This window comes from Podarcis filfolensis (assembly GCF_964270895.1).
Source record: "Podarcis filfolensis genome assembly, chromosome: 1".
NCBI lineage: Eukaryota > Metazoa > Chordata > Lepidosauria > Squamata > Lacertidae > Podarcis > Podarcis filfolensis.
In genome coordinates, this window is record NC_139604.1 from 92,767,299 (window position 1) to 92,787,441 (window position 20,143).

At 42.5% G+C, this 20,143-nt stretch overlaps 1 protein-coding gene and 1 long non-coding RNA gene across 2 annotated transcripts in view; both read right to left on the minus strand.

The window, feature by feature from the left end:
* The window catches only part of LOC310759434 (cytosolic phospholipase A2 beta-like), a 40,261-nt gene extending 36,709 nt beyond the window's left edge, over positions 1 to 3,552 (minus strand). Inside the window, exon 1 of the mRNA XM_083606685.1 lies at positions 3,367 to 3,552. Coding sequence (XP_083462811.1) covers positions 3,367 to 3,387 — 21 coding nt within the window. The 5' untranslated portion in view covers positions 3,388 to 3,552. The remainder of the gene's footprint in view (positions 1 to 3,366) is intronic.
* Positions 3,553 to 9,562: 6,010 nt separating this feature from the next.
* The window catches only part of LOC310766305, an 818,379-nt gene continuing 807,798 nt past the window's right edge, over positions 9,563 to 20,143 (minus strand). The window contains exon 4 of the long non-coding RNA XR_014550041.1: positions 9,563 to 9,959. This is a non-coding gene — a long non-coding RNA (uncharacterized lncRNA). The remainder of the gene's footprint in view (positions 9,960 to 20,143) is intronic.

The window sequence follows — 20,143 nt, forward strand, 5'->3', positions numbered from 1 at the left end:
ACAAAAATACGTTTCTTTCCTTATTTTCATGTCCTTTCCATGCCTAAGAGAGGGGAGAGTGTGGCCTGTGGATGCATTTGCTTCCCAGTTCTTCCTGTCTCCCCCTGCTATCCAGTCTGCTCCTACATAGCTTCTCCTGTCACTATTCCCTCCCTAGTACATACTCTGAATGGCTGCTGAGCCACAGCATCCTGCACCCTCTGCTCATAAAAGTACAGGGTTGATCCTCTTGCAGAGATGCTTCAGGAAACAGAGGGCAAAGTGCCCACTTCCTTTGCAAAGAGGGAAGCCTGCTTTAGTAACCGACTTTCTCAACAACAAAACCACACTTCTTTCAGTTACTGGCAAACGCAAGCTTAAGTGTCCCTGACTACTGGGCACTCGTTTCTTTGTGACAAGGCATAATGCTGAACGTGATGTGTGTTGGGTCAAGGAGCAGTGGAGGAAAGCGTTGCTAATGAACCCTTTGGAGCAAGCAAGCATGCAATTAACTCCGTCCATGTCTCCAAGGGCTTGAATCGTATATTTAAAATATATATTAAGGCACTGTTCCTACAGCAAATGACTAATGCGGGGGAAGGGCTTGGCCTGAATGCAATCCATGTCTCTTTGGACAACAACTCTGTCTGGGATATTCACAGATATTAAGGGCATCCAAATGTGTGTGCGTTTGAGCAGGAAATATGCTTATGGGACCTCACCTCCTGCAGGGCCAGGCTCTGTGGACATCACTTCCGATAGCTTTACAGCAGCAGTGCTGGTCCACATGTGACTGCAGCATCCCAAGCCTGCTTTTCCCACTTCTGCCCACCCAAATCCGTTTTGCAACGTGGTTGCAAGAAATGAACAAGCAACAAATGAACATTATAAAGTATACATGTAGTGCATTAACATGAAACAGTTTGCCTGAAGCATTAGGGGTGGGGTGGGGTTTTTGAATTGCTGGTGGGTCTATTTGTGGGATTCAGTGTGAAGGAGAGAGCTGTTGGGCTCACCTGAAAGGGGGGGAGGTGTTTAAAGGAACATCTGTACACACCCAAGTCTTTTCTAGGCAACTACTCATTAGTGTGCTGTAGCTCCAACGCTATAAACCCAGCTGCTGTGTCTCAAAAGAAGAGAACAGAGACTCAAATGCTGACACTGCTAATAATAATAATAATAATAATAATAATAATAATAATAATAATAGTAATTTATTTATACCCCACCCATCTGGCTGGGTTTCCCCAGCCACTCTGGGCGGCTCCCAACAGAATACTAAAAAAAAATATAATACCAAATATTAAAAATTTCCCTAAACTGGTCTGCCTTCAGATGCCTTCAGATAGTTGTTTATTTCCTTCACATCTGATGGGAGGGCGTTCCACAGGGTGGGCGCCACTACCGAGAAGGCCCTTTGCCTGGTTCCCTGTAACCTCACTTCTTGCAGTGAGGGAACCGCCAGAAGGCCCTCGGAGCTGGACCTCAGTGTCTGGGCTGAACGATGGGGGTGGAAACTGGTATACTGGGCCAGGCCTTTTAGGGCTTTAAAGAGTTGTTGCTGGTGCTGTTATTATTGCTGCAATGGCATGTCCTATTCTTTAGTTCCGTAAAGGACTCCCAACTGAGGATGCCAAGGCACCTTTAATCCACATTTGCCTGATCCAGCGAGGGTGACTTATGTAAGGTAGCCGCCTTCCAACACAAACACCTTGCGACACACAGACAGTATTCCCAGTGGAAATAAGCACACGACCCAACATCCAGGCTTGTGTGCATGGCGATCCCTGTTATATTATGTCTGTCCCCTCATTCAGAGCATTGACAATGATCAGACCTGACATTCCAGTAACTGGATGGGAGGGGGGTTTGGAATCCAAGAGATACCCACACCAACCAGAAGGGTGCTCAGTACTGCCAGTATTCTCTGTTCAGCACATATGTTCTTGGAAGTCTTTCCATGTGGTGATGGCTTGCAGTACACATGCGCACATGAGGTTTCAGAGCATGGGCCGGTATGCATCAATATGGATTCAAAGAAGATTCAAAAATACTTCCTATCTCATCCACATTCTTCGTTGTCAGTGTCCTCCCTGACCTCTTCCCCAAGTGTTATCTTCTGTACCTAATCTCTGATCTGCAAAAAAGCAATCAACACCCAGGCTGCTTCCGACATGTCTTGCTCTCGAAATGTGTGAGTTCTATGCCCCACGTTGCTGCTGGTAGTTACACCATTTTCCATTTTATTAGCATCCAGGTGCACTTAGTGCTAGCATTAAAATAATTTGTTTTTAGGCTAATTAAGATGGAACCGTATTACTTTTGAATTCATATCCTGATTTTCTGTTTGACTGCTTTTGCTATGTTTGCAACTTTTTCATGTTAACAGCCACCTTCAGTGTGGTTTTAACTACAGAAAGCCAGCATACAAATAAAATGATAGTATGATGGCTGGATGGATAGGATGGGGCCATTAATTGGGTTCTTTTTGTTTTCATTATGTATTTTGTGTTTTTATATTGTGATTTTATGTTGTGACCACTCTGAGACCTGCGGGTCTATGGCACTATACAAATTTAATAAATAAAATAAATAAAAATATATGACCTTAGATCTAGGGTATGACTTGCCACTGCGATTACAAGATGCTGGACTAGATAGATCTTTCGTCTTGATAATGAATGAAATGGTGTGCATCCAAAATGTGTCAAACTGGCAACCATAATTTCTGCTAGAATTGAGAAACTAAACTGCCAACAGAATTCCGCAAGTAGGTTCTGCACATCCCTAACATGAGCACATGTGATCCCCAGTTGTATATCTTCTCTAAATGGGTAGAGAAAGACTGACAGAGAGAGAGAAATGTCAAAGCTAAATGGCCTTGAAATGCAAAAGTACAACCAGTGACAAAAGCTTATGACATAAAATTTGGTTGTCTTTAAGGTGCCACGAGACTTTTTGTTATTTTTTTCCTGTAGCTCCTGAACTGTCAAATTGTCTTCCTTTTCATATACTTTTTAAAAACAACATGTTGTTAATAAACCCCCTGCTTTCATTGTTAATAAATCTAATAAATGTGTATTAGTTTTAAACAGTTCCTTTCATTTCAAACCAAATCCCATGCTTGTACCTTTCAGAATCAAATGGTGCAGAGGCACACCTTTATCTCACAGAGCAGCAACCAGTTGCTTCATTAAAACTCTCCCCGAAGCAAAACCATGCCTGCTACTACATCAGACATACATTCCAAAAGTTGTTTGAACATGGGCATTTTCAGACTATTCAGATCCAGGGAGGAGTTGGGTGCACCCCCCACCCACCCATCCCACTCCCCAGATAAAACAAAATATAAAGATAAAACAAATTGTGAGAAGTTATTTTCCTTACCTTCTCGGCTGCAGTCCCCATTCTTGGGAAGTCGTAGCGCCACTATCATCAGCAATGCTTAGCAACAGATTAACAGGCAAACCGCATTCAAAGGTGTTGCTGCTGCTCCATATATGTAGCCTCTGAACTCCGCCTACTATGGCCCTTGGGCAGGAAGGAACAGTGTATGCTGCCAGCATGCGGAATACTTGAAACACACAGACTTCAGTGCCATAAAGCCAGATGAAGTAATTTACATTTCCTGAAACACAAGTCCTTCCTCTTTCAACAAGCCCTCTAAGTCAGGGCGGTCCAACCCCCTCAGACCAAGTGGGCTGCAAGAGTCCTTCAAGACAGAACCCACAGGCCACACACTGAATTAAATTTCCATATTGTTCATGAAAGTGTTTTGCAATGTAGTTAATATTATTTAATATACACAATATGTTTAAATATATATAATTAAACAAATAATAGATTCAATATATTTATTCATTAAACAAATGGAATACACAAACTCAAGGTGGTTCATAGATAGATAGATAGATAGATAGATAGATAGATAGATGATAGATGATAGATAGATAGAGATGCACTACATGAAAATGCAGGAGAACCCAAGATTGGGGTGTGTGAGAGAATCCAACCCCTGAAATCCCAACCAGGGAGATCCGAATGCAGACAAAGTGACCCCAAATCCATGGTCACCACATCCCATCTCTCCCCACACTGTTGCAGTTTGGAATATACCCTTCCCTGTCCACCGTGAGTTCCCTTTTCCTTACCTATACAGTGGTACCTCAGGTTAAGTACTTAATTCGTTCCGGAGGTCTGTACTTAACCTGAAACTGTTCTTAACCTGAAGCACCACTTTAGCTAATGGGGCCTCCTGCTGCTGCCGCGCCGCCGGAGCACGATTTCTGTTCTCATCCTGAAGCAAAGTTCTTAACCTGAGGTAATATTTCTGGGTTAGCGGAGTCTGTAACCTGAAGCGTATGTAACCTGAAGCTTATGTAACCTGAGGTACCACTGTATGTGTTTATGTGTGCTTTTGATGTGAGAGGCATTAGAGGTGGGGATCTTAAAAATCCCCCCCCAAAAAAATCTAAAATCAGAAGCCCAAGTTTGCCCCCACCAGGCAGGTTTTTCTGCACAGCCAAGATCTACCTACCCTGATCACCTCAAACCTCTGCTGCTGCTCCCTACCTCACTGCTCCCCGTTCTCCAGAAAACCCCTTGACCCGTGCACAACAGAGACAATGAGGAGCACCCCCAACTCAAAAGCAGTGGCAGCATCACTGCTGGGTCTCTACTGCTCCGGGGACCTGAGGGCAGCTCTTGCCTAGCCTTCTGCTCCCTGGCACTGATGGTTGCAAGCCAGTGCCAGATTTAGGGCAGCGCGACTAGTTTCCCCACACAGGACATGCTGAGGGACATGTGTGAAGGAGGCATGAGAGACCCAGGAGCCACTTCCTGTTTCCTAGCCTCCTTGGGACTGCCGAAAAAAATGAAGTTTGCATGTTGCATGTGGCCCAGTAATCCAGTAGGCACATCTCTATTGGATTTGAATTGGTTTCATACATGTGTTGTTATTGTTGCTTTAGATTATGTATGTGTGTGGGTGTGTGGTTTTTTTAAATGGTTTTCATATATAATTGTTCTGTACACGTTTTGATTGTATTTTAAATCAGTTCATGGCTCCACCTGGCCATGAAGCTCGCTGGTGTCCTTTGGCCAGTCACTGTCACTCATTCTAACCTTCCTCAAAGTTAGACTGTTGTGAGGATAAAATGGGAAGAGCATAAATAATGTTCACTAGCTTGAACAGGAGAGGTGTGGTATAAATATAGAAATAAAGGTGCCTCATTGGAGGCAATTAAATAAATGAAGCATTGAATTTTCTTCGTTCATATACACTGCTTTATGTCATGCAAGCCTCAACAATGTTTACATAAAATATATACACCAATAGTAACAAAATAATTGAAATATCACAAAATACAAAAGATACGTAATCTTTCATAACAATTAAGCTACCAGAAATATTTTGCTAAGCAATATTGCAAAATGTGTATTCATTTTCAAATTCTCTATAGCAAGCTGTATGGTGTTTTTCACATGCTGAAGTGTTCTTGGCAATGTAACAGATAAAGGCGTAATATGTATGTGCTCCAGCAAAACTCCCAGTGAACTCTGTCACGTGGCTGGGTTGTTTCACATTTTCCTTTGGCATCTCTGCTCAACAGAAACATAACTGTTTAGAATACGTCTCTGTGTTATTCTCAGTATCACAGTAAATCGGATTATTTTACAATGATTCCCCTGGTCTACTCTATTAATAACATGCACATGTATCGTTCTTGGAGGCTTTTTTGTCTTCACATTTGGTATATCTCCACCTTTAAGAATAATAATTCTATATGTATCTTAGCTGCCAATTACCTCAAGCCTTTTCCTGATGTGTATTAGTGAGAACATACTGGGGAGGGGAGAGCAAGCGTAGAGATCTGTCACAACCTTGATCTATGTGTTCCATATGCACATACACACATGGGTCACATGACAGCCTGATTTGCATGGGCTACGTGATTTGCATAGCTGAGTAGCTGAAGCTGGGCAAAAAAAAAGCTCCTTTTGCTTGCATTCTTCTCAGGCCCTCTTTCTCTCTCTTATCCCTGATATACACCTGAGACTGAGCAATGCCTGCATTCCATTCAGTGTAACCTCCTTCCCCATAGGCCATGTTCCATTTCCCTGTATCCCACACCGCTCTCAGTTGCCTTGGCTCACTTCCAAAATCCTCACATTATCCAGGGTGTTTGCAGAAAGACACTTAATACAGTAAGCAGTCCTGAGGTCCCATAAGTGGGTCGCTCGCAACAAGTTTTTTATTTTCTTAATTTATTAGATTTTCCCTGGAAAGGGTAAATTCAGATTATTATTACTATTGGGGGGGGGGGGAGTGGTGTGGGTTGCCATTCTGATAACAACCATTTTATGTGGATGCTGCAGGAAGTCTTCCATGCACAAGGTGCAATGATCCCACTGGAAACACTAGCATGGAAACACCCGCAATTATTTTTCCTTGTTAGGCTTTTAAAAAAAAATGTTGGGAAACCTTTTTCTTCTTCAGATATTCACTGTTCTGCAGCATGTATTGTAGTTAAGTTGGCATTTTTGGTCCTTAAATTGGACTTTGCACCTGGATTTCCATAGAGATCAGCTACTTTTCCTATGTAGTTGTGCCAATTTGCTGTCATTATTAGACATACGTAATTCTTTTGTGAAGAAGACAAGCTTTCTCTGCCTTCGGTGCTTCCTTTTGCTCCATCTTCTTGGAGCAAAGTGGACATTTTTCTGGTCCCCAGGCACTTCCACCAATGTTTCTATGTATAGTCAGTTCCCCTGCCAAACTTTCCTGGGCGCACCATTTGAATGGCAATGCCTATCAACTAGGGGCAGCCCCCTCTAATATTTTATTGGAGGGGCCAGAGTAACCTCAGCCCCTAGGAGCTGGCTCCTATGGAGAGGCTGCAGGAACAAGGAAGGCAAAGGAAGGAAGGCATTAGGAAGCCAACACGAGGAAAAAGCAAAGACTAGGATGGAAGAGAGAGGCTGTGAGACAGGGAATCATGTGACAAGGAGGAGAGGAAATCAGGAAGTAAAATGCAGAAATAGAGCAGGACTTTAATTGCAGGTCCAGTGCTATAGAAAAGCTGAACCAAGCAAGCAAGCCTGGTGAAATATACTCAGAGTCGCAAAGTGATTTCATGCTCTTTATTCAGCTCATAGTGGTGAGGAGGAATGAATGAAAGTCCCCTCAAAGCATCTGCTTTATATACATTATTTACACAATGGGCTGCACATGATTGGCTAATTCCGGAATTCTACTGTAAGCCAATCAGGTTGTGGATTCACTTCTATCTGGAGCATGATTGGGTGGTTCCTGCCAACCAATCATACTGCTGCATTGTTCTAGGACCAATCAGACTGCTGCATTCTGAATCCTATTGTTCTAGGACCAATCAGACTGCTGCCTTTTGGATCCTATTGTTCTAGGACCAATCAGACTGCTGCAGTTTGGATCCTATTCAACTCAGTACATAACACCTGGCTACACTGCAGGGAACATTCCAGAAGGATTATTCCAAACAAGTTGTAAACAGCATTTCCAGTCCTCATTCACCGTACAAGTATATCCAAATTGGCTGACTAAAAGCCTCCCAAAACAAGCAACGCAGGTGAATGGAAAGAGGTTCCACACAGTCTGCTTTCTAATATATGAACTCTGTTTTTGACTGAGTCATGAAGGAAGAGCCATAGCTCAGTGGTAGAGCACCTGCTCTGCCCATGAAAGGTTCTTGGTTCAAGCCCTGGCACCTTCGGCTGAGAAAGCAGAGCCCTGTCTGAAACCCTGGAGAGATGCTACAACCCAATACAGACAGTACTGAGCTAGATGAAGCAATGGTCTGACTCAGTAGAAGGCAGCTTCCTATGTGCCTCTGAGGGTATTGCTCAAGATGAAGATAGGGGAGGGTGCAGTGGTAATACAGGTTCCTAGCCATATCTATCACAAGTTTCCTTCCTGGAATAGCACCACCTTTTATAACAACCTGAATTCTAATTAGTAAAGCTCTTAGATCTGCAGTTAAGGTGTATATTGCATAGTGCAATCTAGGTGAGAATTGTCATCATGTGCTCATTAAGGAATGTTCTTCCGCAGAAAATGCCAAACATAAAAAGCACCATTATATCCTTATAACAATTTACATCAATGGAAATATAGTCATACTCAGTGTGGACGCACTGAACTCGATGGACTTAAGTCAACTTATGCACTGATTACAACAGGTCTACCTGGGTATGATTTAGTCAGATACAACTCAGTATGTGTAGTGCTGTGCGTTTATTCCTATACTAACTGCAAATTATACACAATCCTATGTAACTGAACTTTAACTGTCCTCACACCAATCCAGAAAAGGAGAGGATACTTGGAGTGAAAGTGCTTAACTCCCCCCCAAAAAAAAAAATCTGTTGTACACTCCAAATGGCTTACCCCCTTTCCCCTAGTTGGCTTCTTACTCAGTACAGTATGTATTTGGGAGGGAAACTCATGAGTGAAACAGGGTGGAGGAGGGAAATTTCGAGCAGAGAAGTCAACAGGTTAAACACAGAGAGGAGGAGGAGAGAGAGCTGCTGCTTTTCTGTTCCCAGGATCAACCAAGTAATTTTTTGCAGGATATGTCAATTACCCAAGGCCAGCTAATTTATTTTGGGCCTGGAGCAGAAAATCTCATGAGCAGCTCTTCCCTGCATTCTTGACCGTCAAAATACAATAAAAAACAACAACCTAAACATCTAACAATTTGCTGCCTTCTCAATAAACTCCACATTAGCTCGTTGAGGTAACCACTTCACTTTGCCTAATCTACTTGCTCCTCATTGCCCTACCTTGGCCATAGGGAGGCAACCAGGGGTTCAGTATTCATTTGATTCTGCTGCTTGGACTCCAAATCCTATCACACAAATAGCCTCCTTCAAAATCTCAGCTTTATTTTTCAGTTTCATAACTGCAGATGGAAAAAGGAAATGAGAGTGAACGTTACTGCATGGAGTCTGAACTTTGGCACAAAAATTGGTTTCCGAAGAATCATGGCTTTCCCCCCTCAGAAAATTTAAATACTTCCAAGTCCCACTGATTTCAAACAAGGAGTTAAGCACATGCCTCACTATCTCCAGCTAAGGGCTTTAGTTGGATTGTTATGGTTTACTATACTCAAGCACTTGCCATGTGGGTTTCAAGAAAGGTCTGAAAGCATGCCAACAATGTCTGCTGAAATCTCACCCAACATGGGCTTGAAAAGGGTTTCCTGCAGAAAGGGAAGATTCCCCATTCTCCCCACAGGGCTGTACCATAATATCTTGTCTGTTGCCAGGGCTGTTGCCCAGCCTTACCAATTTCACTCTTGTAATTTGAGCAAGAAGGTTATGAACATACAGAACGGATCACAGCACAGAATATGTGGCATCTTTGCGTATCAAACCTTGTTTTTTGTGGACCTCCTCTTTTCCTCTGAAAATGCTCTCACTCCATGCTCTTTTTCCAGATTCTTGTAGGAAGTGCTGACCTTCGAAGTACAGTGTGCAAAGAGGATTCCAAGGGCCTGTGCTGGAGCAGAACTATCTAGATCCCTAAGGATTTGTTAGGATCCCCTTTTGTTTTGTTTTTTGTTTTTTTTAGAATAATATTTATTACTTTTCCAACAATTTAAACACTACAAAAAAAGAAAAATACAATAAAAAAGAACAATACAATACAAAAACACTACATAACACTAACACATTAAACTAACAAAACAAAAACAATTTAAAACACATCAAACAATTTCAATATCTTATCTTTCATTCACTTATTTCCACGACCTTCTCACACCTCCCTTTTTGTATTCCACTTCTGTTAATTGTTTCAGCAATTCCTTTCCATCTTCCTCTGTTATCTATCCTGTAATTATCTTGACATATTCTAACCTTATTTTTTCCTATTGATCTATTTATACTTAATTCCTTATAACATTTCTACTAAAGCCATATAACTTCATTCCCACATTTTTCTAACATTCATTAATTTTACAGTGTTTCTGTAAATAGTCTTTAAACTTTTTCCAGTCTTCTTCCACCGACTCTTCTCCCTGGTCTCGGATTCTGCCAGTCATTTCCGCCAGTTCCATATAGTCCATCAACTTCATCTGCCATTCTTCCCGGGTGGGTAAAGCTTGTGTCTTCCAATACTTCGCGATGAGTATTCTTGCTGCTGTTGTTGCATACATAAAAAAAGTTCTATCCTTCTTTGGCACCAATTGGCCGACCATGCCCAGGAGGGAGACCTCTGGTTTCTTCAGGAAGGTATATTTAAATACCTTTTTCATTTCATTATAAATCATCTCCCAGAATGTCTTAATCCTTGGGCATGTCCACCAAAGGTGAAAGAATGTACCTTCAGTCTCATTACATTTCCAACATTTATTATCGGGCAAATTGTAAATTTTTGCAAGCTTAACTGGAGTCATGTACCACTGTTAGGATCCCCTTTTGAATATTTAGTATCAAAAATAGAAATCTAGGTTGCATCTCAGCAGGATATAAAACATTTGGTGATGATTACGTAAAAAATAAAACCAAATGAAATGACTCCTGAAGAAGATCCTAGGAACTGCTGTTTTAAATGTGCATTTAATGCTTTCTTTGAAATGTTAATATTTGCTATGTTAAATGTGCCTTCTGTACTTGACCTCCTTTGTAATGTTCTATTTTGAAGTCTTTAAGATAATATTGTAGTTTCCTGTTAATTATGATGCTTTGAATATATTTGACTTTCTTCAGCAACATTTTATTCTGGATTGTTTTGTTTGATGTTTTAATGTAGGTTGTAATCCGCTTTGAGATTTTTTTCTTAAAAATATAAAGCGGCATAGAAATAAAATGAATAATAGTAATAATAATTGTGATAATAATACATGAGGTTACTGGCATCAGCAGCATAGCGTGGTTTACAATGAATTACCTATAAACTACCGGTAAACCCGATAAAACAGCAGCAAAAATACACGAGACATTTAGTCAGCTGTTGTAGCGGGAATGCTCAATCTTTATTCATGTTTCTTGGATTATGGAATATGATACAACAGGTTCCTTAAGAACATACTGTAATCCAGCAATTATCCTATTATGCTGCCAAAAGATTGTTAACCTTAATTATCATCAGGAAAAAGCCAGGATTATCTTAGATATTATACAGACACCCTGATTCTAAACACTGTTCAAAGAAATGGGAGAGGGGGCTCAATTTTCTCAGACTGCTTTGAGAATGAAGACATAAATGCCTGTTAGAGCAATGCTATACTACAGTGATACCTCGGGTTGCATACGCTTCAGGTTACAGACTCTGCTAACCCAGAAATAGTGCTTCAGGTTAAGAACTTTGCTTCAGGATGAGAACAGAAATCGTGCTGCGGCGGCACGGCAGCAGCGGGAGGCCCCATTAGTACTTAACCTGAAGTAGTGGTACTTCAGGTTAAGAACAGTTTCAGGTTAAGAATGGACCTCCGGAACAAATTACGTACTTAACGCGAGGTACCCCTGTATATACAAATGCCCAGGCAAGTGAGTATAGAACTGCAGCCTGTAGCACTCGGTTCTCTCCATGATAAGAAAAAGCATCATGTTACTTTCTGGGGGGAAATACTTCAGTTGTCATTAAGAAGGCAAATTATCTGAACTGCCAAGCTAATGTTCCCCAAAACTAGTGAGCTTCCAAGTGCAGATGAGGCTGGAATCTGGACAGCTGCATGTTCTGGGAGTTATGCAGTTTATCACACATTTGTTTTATTTGCGAACTTGAATCAGATCACCGTATTGGGATTTCGTCTTTGCAGAATTTGTGTTATTATGTGGCAGAATCTGAGTTTATTTTAACATAGGGGATGCCTGACCCTGCCAGCAGTTCCTGTACTAATTTTAAAATTGTCATTCCTGGAGACATACACTTGTTTTCTCCACAGACTCCTAAAGCTATCACTTTTATTTGACTTTGTTTATTCATTATTAAACTAACTGGCTGGCGTTTTTTGTGCCAACTGCCTTTCTCCTTCATCTGCTTTCAAATGAAATCTCGCGCTTCATCTTACCACTGTGAAAAATCATCAAAACCAGAACAAGATGATGTCAGAAACAAACAGAAAAGAAAACACATTACTGGGACAAGAAAAACAAATAACCATAATCTTCAAAAGCAGTTCAGCCAGTCATAGGGCTGCCATACATCCGGATTTTCCCTGACATTACTGGGATTTCAAAGGCGGAATCGGCATCCAGGTGGAATTTCTGAAAGGTGACGCTTTGTCCTGGATCTTAGGCAAGTCAGTAAAAAAACTGTATGTTTTATGGGTCTTCCTAAAAAAGCTCAACAACTTTCTGGGTGTCCTGGTTTTTACTTTTCGAGATATGGCAACCCTAGTCATGTTTTGAGAAGAGTAAGTGTTCAAACACGTATGACAGACGTACTAATGACTTATAGCTCCCTATTTGATGGCTCAACTAGTATGGAAATATCTCCTGTATTAGAGTTGTCAGCTTATAGCCAGAAGGGATTGGCAAATATTTATGAATGCATGGAAGCTGTTGATGCAATTACAGGCGACAGCCTAGTATTCCTTTCACTAATTATTGGAACTGGAAGCATCTGGCATATCAGCAGTACTGTATTAAAAAAAAATGGGTCAAAGGGATTATTACTAAAGATAATTGTCTTGGCAAGGAGGAAGTATCATGCTGGATTTGAGAAACACAACTGGAAATTATACACATTTCTAGATTCAGTGATGGAATTGCTCTGGCAGAGATGAGTGGCCAGTGTCATATGTAGGAGAGCAGGAATTAGGAACTCTGCACAAGCAGCACAAGATCCAGTGTGGTGTAATGGTTAAGAGCGATAGACTCGTAATCTGGGGAACCGGATTCGCGTCTCCGCTCCTCCACATGCAGCTGCTGGGTGACCTTGGGCCAGTCACACTTCTTTGAAGTCTCTCAGCCCCACTCACCTCACAGAGTGTTTGTTGTGTGGGAGGAAGGGAAAGGAGAATGTTAGCCGCTTTGAGACTCCCTAGGGTAGTGATAAAGCGGGATATCAAATCCAAACTCCTCCTCTTCTTCTTCTTCTTCTTCTTCTTCTTCTTCTTCTTCTTCTTCTTCTTCACCCAGTTTGGGAGGACTCCTCTCCTCCCACAGAAACCCTGTAAGAGACAGCCTGCAGTGTTCAGTGAGTCCCCCTGACCCTCTGGAGATGCTTTTCAGGGAGGTATGAGGGCAACAGTGGAGAGGGATACTTCAGTGTGCAGTTGCGAGTCTTCCACTCGCAGAACTTCGGATACACTCCCATGACAATTAGCAAGCTGATGATTAGAAATGAGAAATGGTGCTTATTGTTGACTGGCTGGTTATTATAAGTTACTTTGAGGTCATTCACATAGAACAATAGGATGAGTTGGCGGGTGTGCTATATGCCTGAGTTCCTCTGAATTCCTGGATCCAGCAAGGATTCAATTGTTGGAATAGCCAGGCCAACTTCTTGCTAGTGGGTTGTTAGGACAACAAAGGAAGTGGTTCTGCACCAGAGGGCAAATGCGTGGGCCTCCTCCCTCCACTGGCTGGTAGTAGTGTGTGAGAGCTATAAGTTGAGATGTATGAGCTAGAAACAGGAAGCAGGCTGAGCAGCTGACAGACAGAGTCATGCCTGATTTCTGCTGGGATCCAAGGCTGTGGGCCATGAGAGAAGCAATAACTTAAAGGTAACAGGACCCCTGACCATTAGGTCCAGTTGTGACCGACTCTGGGGTTGCGGTGCTCATCTCGCTTTATTGGCCAAGGGAGCCGGCGTACAGCTTCCGGGTCATGTGGCCAGCATGACTAAGCCGCTTCTGGCGAAACCAGAGCAGCGCACGGAAACACCATTTACCTTCCCGCCAGAGCGGTACCTATTTATCTACTTGCACTTTGAGGTGCTTTCAAACTGCTAGGTTGGCAGGAGCAGGGACCAAGCAACGGGAGCTCACCCCGTCGCGGGGATTCAAACCGCCAACCTTCTGATCGGCAAGTCCTAGGCTCTGTGGTTTAACTCACAGCACCACCCGCGTCCCTAAGCAATATGTTAGTGGTCTGTTAATGCTATGAGCTCCTCCATCATAGGCTCAGGTTGCAAATAAACCATATATTATAAAGACACCAGTTTCTGCCGTCCTTCATTCCAAGGGAATCGAAGCAGCTGGGACCCCTGGAATCTTGCACCACTCAGAGATTGGGGTGGGGTGCAACAATACGGTAAATAAATAAATAAATGTCATATGTAAGCACATGCTAATTTCTTCAAAGGCATCCCTGGAATTTACTTGTAATAAATGCCAATATGTTTAGTTCTCTTTCCACATACTGCTTCTTGTTAGAAATAGCTGAACTAAGTATATATGCAACTAAATATATGCCCAAGGGACCAAACCTCTGTACTTAACGAAACCATAAATATTGTTTGAGCCATGTAGATATATCACATTGTAATTATGAGGTAAATGAGGTAAAGAACAAAAAAATGTTCTTAAAATGGGGATGGGGAACCTGTGGATCTCCAGACGTTGTTGGACTCCAACCTCCAGCAACCAATGGTCATGAATGATGGGAATTGTAGTCCAACAAGATATGGAGGACCACAGTTTCCAGTCCAGTCTTAAAATATACTGAGGGGTTGTCTGGGAGGGGTTATATAATTTAACATTGCATATATCCAAGAGCAGGCTTTTAAACCTTGTTGAGAATCTTGCTTTTCCTGAAATCCCTTTGCTCACCTCATCTGAAATGGTGCCCACATGTATCCCTAAGATCTCCCCCAAAGGTTAAATAGAGATTTACCAGACCAGAGGGGCAGAGACAATCCTCTGTAACTATGGGGCACTGTTGTGCATGCAATGCCAAACTGAAAGGAAGGAGGCTGCCCTTACACTCCCTGAAACAGAGGCCCGTTCCAAAATTGCACCATAAATACAGCTGCCTCTTTTTTGCTGTGAGCCCTGATTTGGCATAGTCAGCATTATGTTCCTGTTCCCAGACATGCAGCAAAGGATATATGCTGGTGGAAGACAGAGGCATAAGCAGAAAGGCTCTTCCACCAGCTGTCCTTTTTCATCAAACACATCTCTACATGATGCAGCATTCATATATGTCAGTGATGATGTCATCCCTGGATGAACTGAGGTTAAAGGGAACTTATATGGATTCCTCTCCCTTCCACAGATGCACAGCTAAGAATATCTTAACTGCACCCAGGGCTTTGGCTCATTAGCTCTCAAAATAACTTAAGGCCTGAACCTGCTTCACTTAAAACTTACTCTGAAGGGACGGCCGCCACTAACTGAAAGGCAGCCCAGCCATGCTGTTCAGATTTCACTCAGAAATTTCAATGGCTGCTCCGTTTACCAAAGAAAAATCTATATTCAACAAGCATGGAATTAAGAGGCTGAGAATGAATAAGCTGGTAGAATTTCTGAGGAAGGGGAATAGACTATACCACTTCAGACTTCAGAGGTGTATGCCACATTTCAGAATACATATACTACATTGCAAGTTAAAAGAGGAGGGGAGGAAACAACACCTTTATAGGCACTTATAGAACCTAGACTGTTACACTGGCCATTCCCATCCTTCCTGCAGACATAGTAACCCTAGAGGCATAGCAACCCTGCCCTAATTTATTTAGTTTTCCACTACACTCCAAAGCATTCATAATAATTCCAAAATCCCTCCTGAGTGAAGGTTAAGAAGGCATGCAAAGATCAGAAGTCCAGGACAGAGCGATGAAACATCCAAAGTCAGATAATAGGGAATCTCCAATTGCATACCTAGTTTTTCATACTGACACACCTTTACTTACTAAACCACCCAAACCCAATGCTTCTTTCTCCCACCCACATTCTACTGCCATCCTGCTCTGACCCACCAAGAGCCTGTCAAGCAGCAGCCAGGAAGGCAGTGCCCCACCTCAAAAGCCACAACTGATTAATATACGATTAGGATAATCATTATTTAAATGTTTATTAATATTTGCAGCCTACTGGGGGGAACCCTGTGTTAAGTGGCGTAAGAAGCAATACATATTTAATAAATGTCAGACAGATTTCCTTTAATAATACATAAGTGTCATACTTCCAATTTATCCCAAAGTTTTAAAGTTGGCCCTGTATGGTATATAATGGGGAAACCATCTCTGATGGCAGCTACCAGCCTCTGACTCTTTGTCTATATCTATTTCCCTGTTCTAAAAAAGAACTGGCTCTTCTCCATAACTTTATATGGTAACTTTGCTAATTGGGGCCGGGAGGAGAGATGGACATCACTCTTCCCATTTATGTCCGTGGCCACTGTTTCCTCCTCTGTGTAATATTAGTGTTGGACATATTTTGTACTTGAGTGCCTGCTTACAAGCTCCTGTGGTCACTCTCTATAATGCTTTTGTCCCATTTGATCAGGCTCTGAAACAGGGTCTCCCTAAGTTCACAGGTCTGCTTGAAGACTTATTTAATTCATCAGAGCTTAATTGGAGCCATGGATTGGTTCTGAAAACTATGTTCAGCGCCAGGGCTCATCCCTAGAACATAACAGTGAAATAATAATGAGACGAAGAGTTCCATGTAGAATGCCCCCCTCTCTGGGATGAATAAATGGCCAATCCACAGGGCTAGAGCCTAGGGGGTGTACCTTTCCAATAAGATTCTAAGCAGCTGGGCTGAAATGGTTGGGAGTGGGACTCCTGATCAAGACCACACACCAGTAAGAGGCCCACCGGTAACTAAAGCCTCCTGTTCATCTCCATGTCTCTTGGACATGCCCACGTCAGAGGTCATCATTGCTAGTGATCACATGTCACACTTCCTATTGGTCAGTCCATAAGGGCTACAAAGAATGCAAGGAGCAGATAGAACAGGGCAAGCTAGGATGTAGAACTAACTACCTACAAGGTATTCCCGACCTGATGCCTGAGGGGGAAGTGGGCATCCAAGAGGCTAAACTCTGAACCTATAGGAAACCATTTACTCTCAACCTCAAGATCAATGTAGCAACTTCAGGGAGGGACAGAGGTGCTCAAGGCAGAGAGGGAAAGCCAAATTCTGAGTCCAGTGTGGGTGTATTTTTAGGCTGGGGTGTAAGTGAAGCCTTTTTGCTTCAAAGCTTTTGCTTCATGTTTCTTCTTACCCGCCTAAAGGAATCTGAAGGTGCTGTGATTCTTGCATGGCACTGTAACCGCATGAGGCAACCAATGTTGCCACACTGAGAGTTTCTATCATGGGAGGTTTACCCATCGCACAAACTGATAAATCCAGTTGCTGGGAAGCTGATTCATTTCCCAGAAAGACTGCAGGGATAGGACTTTGTACTAGTGTCATAGGTGCTGATGATCCAATGCCATTTTCAGCACTCTGTCATTGCAGATTATTATTTTTCCTCCCTCCCATTTTTGCAACACCCCACCCCAAGATTAGCCCCATCCTGTGCATGAATAGGTTCTGGATGCAGTATCCGTATCCACTGTTTGTACAGGTGACCTATTTCCTCCTCAACCTCTGGACAAACCCCTGCATTCCTCCTGACCTTGGAGTCCCTATATTATCCCCACTGCCCATCTGAGCTACTCCAGGTGCCTTGGAAGCACAGTTCGACAAACACGGGCCCTCCTTTTGAACATGGAGCTGGAGAGGGGCTGCAGACGGCTCCAAACACTTCTTTGTGTATCAGAAGAGTTTCAGAGGGCCTCAGAATGACAGTGCCACTCTCTCACTCTCTTCCCCCAGCTCCGAAATCAAGAGGACCACTTCCTGCTGCACTTCCAAGGCACCCCGTATACAGTGGACCCTCTAGTTATGTACCGCTCTGGATACGTAACTTCCGGGTTATGAACGTGGCATTTTTGCCATGCGCACATGCACAGAAGCGCTCTGCCTACAGACTCTTTGGGTTGCGGACGGACCCCCGGAACGAATTTAATTCATATCCGGAGGATCCACTGTACAATGTCCCCATTCTCACCATACTTCCAAGCTTGAGAGATAAGCAAGATATTATTACACTGAATTTCAGGGGTGCATAACATGATGAGGTACAGCACTTCCATTGAGAGGATGGACAGAGCCCTGGCAGCCACAAATTTCTGCTTAGTTACCAACAGGCAACCCTGTTTAGGGAAGTTTTTAATGTTTGATGTTTTATTGTGTTTTTAATATTCTGTTTGGAGCCACCCAGAGTGGCTGGTGAAACACAGCCAGATGGGCAGAGTATAAATAATAATAATTAATAATAATAATAATTAGTGTGGCACCATCTGCATATGTATCTATTGTGCCACACATTAGTGGCAGTAAATCATACCTTTGCTTGAACAAGTCACACCCATCCACTTACAAACCATCTATACTGTCAGTGCTGCTAAGCAGGAGAAAAACCACCTGGCACAGTATATGCTAGTAAAACCTGTCCTCTTGCATCCCTGTGGGCCTCTGCCATTCAGATATTATTTATGACCCTGCATTGCCTCACAAAGCCAAGTTAGCTAGTCATTTCTTAATGTGGGGTATGATGCTCATAAAGGAACGCCAGCAAAATTACATTTGAAGCACTAACTTTGCTTAACTTATGCACCTTCACACCTGAAGTATGCATTAATAGGTTCTGGAAGCAGTATCAATTTCCTCAGTTCCTTTTGACAGTCCAGAGTTGCTTACACAATGATTACACCCAGCACTGATGACAGTAAATTACACATATACCTTTTATTTATTTACTACGCTTATATCCTGTTCTTTCTCCCAAAGAATCCCAGGGCAATGAGAAAATAATAAAAAAAATAAAAAATATTTCTAATACATATTTTATATTCATTCATTCACACCCAGATCCATATCTTCCAATTCCATTTCCTGATGGCCTAACTTAGAAGGGAAAAAGGGTACTTCCATTTCCTCTTCTTCCATTATTTTTCCAATAGTGTTGCCAGCGCTTGGTAGCTATTTCCTCTAAATTCATTCCAAATTGTACACAGTCCTTTCTTTCTCAGCTCTGTCTCTGCCAACTCAGGATATTTCTTTATCTCTTGGTCTGTGATTTCATTCCACTCCTCCATCACCATAACTCCTCCAGGTACCTGTATGGAGGTCCTCTCCAATTCATCATCTACTGTCTCCAACTTTACCATTCCACTCTCCTGTTCTGGCAGTCCTTCGTCAATACTGTTTTCCAAAGGCTCTATGTCTTCTTTAGCCTCAGCTTTGTCTAGTTCATTTTTACTCACCATTTTATACATCTCAGCTCTTTCTGAGCGCTTTCAGTTGCTCATCAAGCAGTTACTGCACGATGCCAACAGTCAGTGGGGGTGTTCAACAGTATTTTTGCCATACTGACTGCCTGAACCCAGACTGAAATGGGTCACGATAATCTGTTTCATCCAAGAGTACTTGCAGTTGTGCCGCAACCTTCTCAATCACCTTCCCTAAAGAGGTTTGCAACCAGGTCCAGGATGGACTTTTTCAGGACCACTACCTCTTTCAGGATGGTTGACCACCCCCAGATCCACTGAGTAGTCATACCCTGCACAGTAAGCCAAGAGGAACAAGGGTCCAAGAGGCGAATGGCTGACCCATTATTGCAAGAACTTTTAATCTCTAACTGCATTATAAAATAACAGCAACAATAACATCTCGTCAGGTGTCTTAGGGTTTAACAAGACATAACCCAGCTGTCCTTCAATGGTTAATGAGGCGTTCACAAAGTAAAGGAAGGATTGAACTCTGATTAATAAGAATACACACAGAGGCTTGAACCAGCAAGACTCTGGGAAGGGTGCGTATAATAGTCTCTCTCTCTGATCCCCGCAGCCCCTGGCCCAGGCCGTTTTATTCACAAAAGAGCTTTTTACAGAGTGTTTGTAAGAACCAATCAGATTTCTTCTGAGCATTTCCACAAACCCACGTGGGGACAAAGTTAAACCACCATAACTAATTAAGCACAGGGTAAACAAAGAACAGAACTACAAAGAAGAGCATTTGGCAACCCCAGAGGTGATAAACAAGTAATATACATGATAAGAAGGATGGCCAGGAGGACAGCGATCATTATCACCTTCATGTGAGATCTGTTTCCTGGCCCTAAGATTAACATCCTAAGATTAACATATTGGAAACTACTTCAAAGAAACTTGCCCACTGTC